At 41.9% G+C, this 7,397-nt stretch overlaps 1 protein-coding gene across 1 annotated transcript; it reads right to left on the bottom strand.

Moving 5' to 3' along the window:
• Positions 1-3,205: 3,205 nt before the first annotated feature.
• On the bottom strand, positions 3,206-6,635 carry LOC113507291. The gene is made up of 2 exons (XM_026890152.1): positions 6,557-6,635; positions 3,206-3,791 (listed from the first exon to the last, which is right to left on the bottom strand). The coding sequence occupies exons 1-2, from the start codon at positions 6,587-6,589 to the stop codon at positions 3,330-3,332; spliced, it is 495 nt and encodes a 164-aa protein (XP_026745953.1). The 5' UTR covers positions 6,590-6,635; the 3' UTR covers positions 3,206-3,329.
• Between the last annotated feature and the right edge of the window lie 762 nt (positions 6,636-7,397).

The raw sequence follows: 7,397 nt of genomic DNA, 5'->3' as shown, positions 1-7,397 counted from the left end.
CAATAATCTAAGTCATCAATGTTTTAACTGCTAAATCACAACACACACATACCACAGCCATGTACCATCGTCATCATAACCAAAACTGTAGACATACTCCAAGCTTACAGAAACTTCCAAGCAAAAAAAACTAACGCCTCGGCTATCCAGCCGAAAAGCAATCACATTGCACTCGCAAAAAAACTTAGTAAGCATGTCCATCAAGTGGACTGCCCGTGTACACCACCCCTGCGGTTACACGCTACGGTCTCCATAGACCACGACCTCGGCCAGAGTTAAACGCACACCGCGCACCCACGGACTACTCGAGTTGCCTCAAGAGATACCGATTTCTACCGGGCTACGACTACGAAATAACTACTGGTACGGTCGAACACATTACGGCCGTTAGATTAATTGACTCAAACCTTCTAAACTTGATCATCATCAGTATCAACACGATCATCCATTACTTCAATCTCGACTGGTACATGACCTTCTGGCATTTTCCTTAATCTATCGTGAGCAAATTTGTAAGTACGTTTACAATTTAAAGCTTTTAATGTGTAACGATCACCTTCCAAAACTTCTATTACTCTAAATGGACCTTTGAATTTCGGGTCTAATTTTGTCTGATTTCGCTCTTCGTTTTCTATCAATACAAAATCACCAATCGAAAATTTATTAACTTTTGCCTTTGTCGCATCAAAACGGGCCTTATCATAATCCGCACACTTCTTAATATTATCAGAGGCAACTTTACGTATTTCGTTAATGTCAACGTCGGTCTCTACGTCACTACTACACATCAACGATAACGGTCTCACAACTTTACCAATTAAAAGCTCCAAAGGCGAAGCTTTCGTCGTACGGTTCATCGTACAATTTATCGCGAGCTGTACCTCACCTATAGCATCTTGCCACGACCTATTATTACTAGTCTCTATCGCGGTTAGCATAGACTTTAATACACTCATCACCCGCTCTACCTGCCCGTTAGCACGAGATGAACCTGTCGCTATGAGATGCAAATTAATGTTCTTACTCTCTCGAAAATCTCGGAAATCTCTACTAGCGAAGCATCTACCCTCGTCAGCAATGATGCGGTTTGGAGCACCAAACAGAGCTACGCTTTGAGTCACCGCACGAATACTACTCTTTGAGTCAATATTTGTCGTATGGAACAAAAGAACGTACTTCGTAAAAGCGTCAATGAGAACAAAAATGTACTCTTTCTTGTCATTTTTACCGCTCAGCTTACCCGTCGCGTCTATATGAACTGCGTGCCATGGGATCATCACTTTAGGGATCGGATGCAATTCCGCTTGAATTTTCCCAGAATGAGATTTCGCGACCTTACATGTGACACAGTTATCTACGAACTTCTTTACATATTGTGACATCGATGGAAACCAATAAAAATCGAAAAGCTTTTCAGAGGTCTTTTCAGCTCCGAGATGAACACTAGAGTCATGAAAATTATTTACTACAGACCATCGGAGAGCTCGAGGTAAGTAAGGTAGATATTTAGTCCTGCCGTTACGTTGAATTGTACGGTAGAGTACACCCGATCGTAGTACATACGTTTTACTCATTTGTTCGTCTAAGTTACCTTCCTTTAGATCGGTTATTATTTTAGAAATTTCTACATCGCGCTGCTGTTCAGCTTGAAGCCAGCTGGGAGAGAGTTCAGCAATATTGATACGCTTTGGCTCTACACGGGACTCTAATAGTTTCGAATCGGCGGGTAAGGGATTTCGAGAAAAGAAATCAACGTGCGACATACGTTGTCCTTCTTTGTACATAACGTCAAAATCAAAAGATTGCAAGAAAGCCCACCATCTATGAGCTCTAGGAGTTAGCTCTTTTTTTGTTTGAGAAGATTTTAATGAATTACAATCCGTAACTACAGTAAATTTTCTACCGTGCAGATATTGCCTAAAATGTTTAATTGAGTTTACAACCACGAGAGTCTCGAGCTCATATGAATGGTATCTGCTCTCTGCAGGAGACGTTCTCTTGCTAAAGTAGGCTACTACGTGGCGCTTACCATCAGTCGTTATTTGAAATAAAATTGACCCATAGCCTATGCTACTTGCGTCAGTATGGAGTTCTACCGGGAGTTTTGGATCGTAAATTGTCAACAGCGGATCATTCGTCAAAATAGAGATGACCTTTTGACGAATATCCTCATGCTCTGGTTTCCAATTTAGATTACCTTTTAACGACGTCAGACGGTACAAAGGTGCCATTATTCGTGAAAAGTCTCGCACAAATTGACGAAAGTAGGAAGCCAACCCAATAAACTGTCGCAATTGAGTTACGGTCTCCGGCGGTGGGAGAGATGTCAAAGCCTCTATTTTCTTACAATTAATTAGGCTTGATCTGACCAGCCTGTACCTCAAACCCTAAGAACTCTACCTTCGTCTTGAGGAAGGAGCACTTCTCAAGGTTTAAGGAGAAACCGGCCTTTGTCAGAGCCTCTAACACGGTATTAAGCCTTCGTATACCAGACTCTACATCGGGAGAAACGACCAAAATGTCGTCGACGTACACAATCACGTAATCATAAGCTAAGTCACCTAACGCATTCATAATAGCCCTCTGAAATACCGAAATTGCATTTTTCAGACCAAATGGAATGGTTAAAAATTCAAATTGCCCCTCAGCCGTTATGAACGCAGTGCGCTCTATGTCTTCACTTACTGGGATTAAATGAAAACCGCTGGCGCAATCAAGTCTTGAGAAATAAATAGCCCCCTGAAGATGTGAAATTTGATCGGTGATTAATGGAAGTGGGTAACGGTCTGGGACCGTGTTATTGTTGAGCTCCCTATAGTCTATACACATACGGTCGGAACCGTCCTGCTTCTTTACCAGTAAAGCTGGGCTTGCGAATGGAGAACAACTTGGTCTAATAATATTCGCATCTAACAATTGCTGAACCCGAACGCTACGTTCCTCCGCTGACATTCTATACGGACGCCGCTGTACTGTGCGATTCGGATCAAGTAATCTTATTTTAAGTTCTACGGTATTTACTCGAGTCGTTGGAAAACCCGTTATGAAAAATTCGGAAAATCGATTTAAAGTTTCTAAAAGTTTTGACTTGTCGCAACCGGTTACGTTGGTCATGATCTCAGACAAAATCAGTTTACTCGCATTATCATTACTACTTACTGAATTGTTATGTCCAAGGGGTCGTGGAAGAAGAAATAACAACCGATACGTACAAACTCGTTTATTCGACTGACGCAGCAGTCATTAAATCACACGGTGTCCGTGGTCTACCCTATAATTGTTCTTAAAAGATATATGTAGGTACCCACATAACATCCCTCCACCTCTATTTAGAAGAACTTCTTATAATCTACAACAGGCCTATTTCGTTTCGAGCGCGGGTCTGGCTCGGGTTCTATAGAGGGAGTTGCCAAGGTTGCTTCCTCTTCCGTGGAGATGTCACCGTGAACAAGTCCTGAGGTCGTCTCTGGTTGTGCTGCTGACTCCTCAGCAGAAACTTCGGGCTGCAGCTGGTCGGTGCTAGTCGGATGTGTTGGCAGTATGAATGCGGGAACGATCTTTTCACATGACTTATCTTCTCTCCCTCTATATTTGAGCAACTGGTTGGCGTGTCTTTTGATAATTTGACCCGATTCAGTTAGTTGGACTAAATATACAGTTTTTCCTACACTTTTAATAATCACACCACGTGACCAATATTGTTTTTGTTGACTATAAAGTTTTACCAGAACTTGGTCACCCACACTAAACGTAACTTTACGGTTGCCACGATAACTGTCAATCTGCGAACACTGCTTAACTTTAACCACTGTGTCAAGCGCTGCGTCGGATGGCATGGTGGTGGTCGGTGTCAGGAGGTCCAACCGACATCTCAAATTGCGTCCGAACAATACCTCTGCCGGTGATCTGTTTGTGGTCGAATGTTTAGAATTCCTATAATAAAGCAAGAATTCCGATATTTTAACATTCAAATCTCTTAAACATGTACCTGATGACAAGTATGATTTTATTGCCTTTTTTATAATTTTTACATAACTTTCTGCTTGTCCATTGCTGGCTGGGTTATATGTTGGTGAAGTTAAATGAGTAATGTTATTACGATTGCAGAATTCTTTAAATTCATGTGATATAAAAGACGTTCCGTTATCTGAACAAATCGTATGAAATAAGCCAAATCGTGACATTACTTCGCATAGTTTTTCTATCACTACTCGCGAAGAGAAACCCGTTGAAACATCAAAACATTCCACCCATTTCGAATACGCATCTACTATAATTAAAAATGTTTTACCGCTGATCGGCCCTAGAAAATCTAAGTGTACGCGATGCCACGGCTGGGTAGGGAACGGCCATGGTGTGAGAGGGGTACGCGGGGGCGCGGCGCGCTGCGATCTACACGCGGCGCATGAGCCGACGTACTGTTCTATAGCTACAGACATACCCGGCCACCAAAATCTATTGCGTGCTTCTTCTTTCATTTTTGTGATTCCTAAGTGACCTGTATGTAACTCTTTCAATACTTTATATCGCAAACTATTTGGAATTACTAATCTGTGGCCCCTCATAAGACAACCGTTTTCTACAGACAACTCTAACCGGTGGCTGTAATAAACCTTAATTATTGGTTCATTAATTTTATTAGGCCAACCATTTGACAAGTAGCCGATGACGGCTGTTATTACCTTATCTAGCTCAATCGCGTTCTTAATATCCATCATTGACAAAAATCTTTCTTCTTCGTAAACAAAATACACGTAACTGGATTTATCTACTAATGACTCATCATGCGCCGAGTGCGTGGCGGTTATTGTTAAATCGTCCGTTATCGATCGACTTAAGAAATCCGCACAATTATGTACACTGCTTACATATTCAATTTTATAATTGTATGCGGATAGGAAAATAGCATATCGCTGTAAACGATTTGCTGATATCTCGGGAATGCCCTTGTCTGGATTAAAAATTGTAACCAAGGGTTTATGGTCAGTTCTCAAAATAAAAGGTTGGGGTCGACCATACAGATATTGGTGAAATTTTCTTATACCAAAAATTATAGCGGTAGCCTCTTTTTGTATTTGGCTGTAGCGTTTTTCGGCTGCATTCAGTGAACGAGAAACATACGAGATAGGTTTTTCTATACCGCCTTCGACCTGTGATAACACGGCGCCTAAACCGGTCGGTGACGCGTCGACAGTTACAATTAACAATGCCTCTGGATTAAAATGCGCTAATGTAGTCTCAGAAACTAACTCGCGTTTAATTGTTGACACTGCTTCATCATGTTTCTTAGTCCATGCCCAGGGCTCATTTCTTTTAAGTAAGTCATGCAGGGGACTTAAAATCGATGAAGCGTTTTTAATAAAATTCCGATAATAGTTTACCATTCCTAAAAATGATTTTAGTTCTGTAATATTACTAGGAACTCGACTTTGCGTAATAGCTTTAATTTTTTCTGGAGATTTATGCAATCCATTACGGTCAATGACAAACCCTAGATAGGAAACAGATTCTTGAAAGAAGGTACATTTTTCTAGGTTTAAAACTAAGCCCGCTTCTAGCAACCTACGGAAAACTTCATTCAACCTGCTCATCATCTGATCTTTGTCTACTCCGCTAATCAAAATGTCATCTAAAAATAAAAGAGTACCATCTAACCCTGATAGAAGCGCCTCCATGTTCCGCTGAAAAATGGCGGGGGCACTCGCTAGTCCGAACACTAAGCGAGTAAACTTATATAAACCTTTGTGTGTGTTTATACAGGTCAGCATTTGTGACTTCTCATTAAGGCATAATTGATTATAGGCATGCGAAAGGTCTAATTTACAATAATACTTGCCGCCGTGCAGTTTTGAAAACAGCTCGTCATACCTAGGTAAAGGGTACTTATCCACAAGTAACTGTTTATTAATTGTCACGGAGTAATCGGCACACAAACGTAACGAACCATCTCGCTTTAAAACAGGCACAACGGGACTCGCATACTCTGCGTATTTTACAGGTACTAACACTCCTAAATCTACAAGACGGTTCAATTCTTTTTCTACCCTTTCTCGAAGCGCAAATGGTAAAGGTCTGGCTTTAAAAAAAATCGGTTTTGCGTCTGACTTTAATGCTAAGTCTACCTTTACGCCTTTAAAACAACCTAATTTATTTCCAAATAGTTGTGTGTATTTTGAAGCAATATTTTTTACAAAATCATTACAGTTATTTAACGAACATATTTGCAAGTTGAAGCGCGAAAAGAAATCTCTGCCTAATAAAGGGGGGCCTCCATTCCGTACAACATAAACTCCTATTGTGAATGCTTTATTGTTATATGTAAACAGTAGGTTTATTTTACCCAGAATAGACAACTTATCACCGTTATAACTATGCAAAATAACATCACTGACTTCTAATGTTATGTTAAAAAAGTATTTATTATAAGTTTGCTCAGAAATAACGGTAACTGGTGAACCAGTGTCTATTTCAAAAGTTAGCTGGATCCCATTGACACAAACAGACTCCCGCATCGGCTCGCCGCGTACGGTGCGAATATTATAGCACATGTGCTTACCGTCATCACCAGCATCCCCACAGCACTCGACATAGTGTTGCTTATTAAAAGTTTGTTTACACAATCGCTTTAGATGTCCTTGAACGCCACACTTTTTGCACTTATAACGCACAAAACGGCAGCTCGATGCCTGATGACCTGCGTAGCCGCAGGCCGTACATTCGCCGCCGACGCTGCCGCCGCCGTTGCCGTAGCTGTCTCGAGCTCGCTCGCCGCAAGCTGTGGTTAACATCCTGCGCGATTGCGCGCTGCGTCCGCGTGCTGCGCTATGCTGCGTGTCCAACTTCATCACTTGAAGTTGCGTACCCGCGTCCACTTGCCGATTTGCTTCTTGTGCTCCCATACGAGCACTGCGTATGCCTTCAGCTATTTCCAAGGCCTTGCTCAGGGTCAGCTCGGACATCGCCTTGGTGAAGAGTTTATCTCTCTCTGGTCCAGGTGCCATGCCCAGCACAAAACGGTCGCGAAGCTGCTCGTCAAGGTTTGTTGACACGAACCCACAGTATACTGCCAAACCACGTACTCGTGCCGCCCACTCTGGCAACCCTTCGCCGACATGTTGCGTGGCCCCATGAAATTTATGTCTCTCCGCGAACAAGCATTTTTTCACATTGAAATGTTCATCCAATAATGCAACTATTTCCGCATAGCTTAAGGTACCGACTTGCCGCGGTAAAGCTAGATCGCGAATTAGTTTATAGCTTGATTCCGAGCAGTTACTCAGAAATATTGCTCGACGTTTACAACCGGCTTTATCCACGTCTACCCCAATTTCGTTTGCAAGAAACCACTGTTCGAGCCTTTCTTTATATAACTGCCATTCTTGCTGCTCATGGCTAAA

Source organism: Trichoplusia ni, unplaced genomic scaffold (assembly GCF_003590095.1).
Source record: "Trichoplusia ni isolate ovarian cell line Hi5 unplaced genomic scaffold, tn1 tig00001430, whole genome shotgun sequence".
NCBI lineage: Eukaryota > Metazoa > Arthropoda > Insecta > Lepidoptera > Noctuidae > Trichoplusia > Trichoplusia ni.
This window is presented reverse-complemented; position numbering and strand designations above follow the sequence as displayed.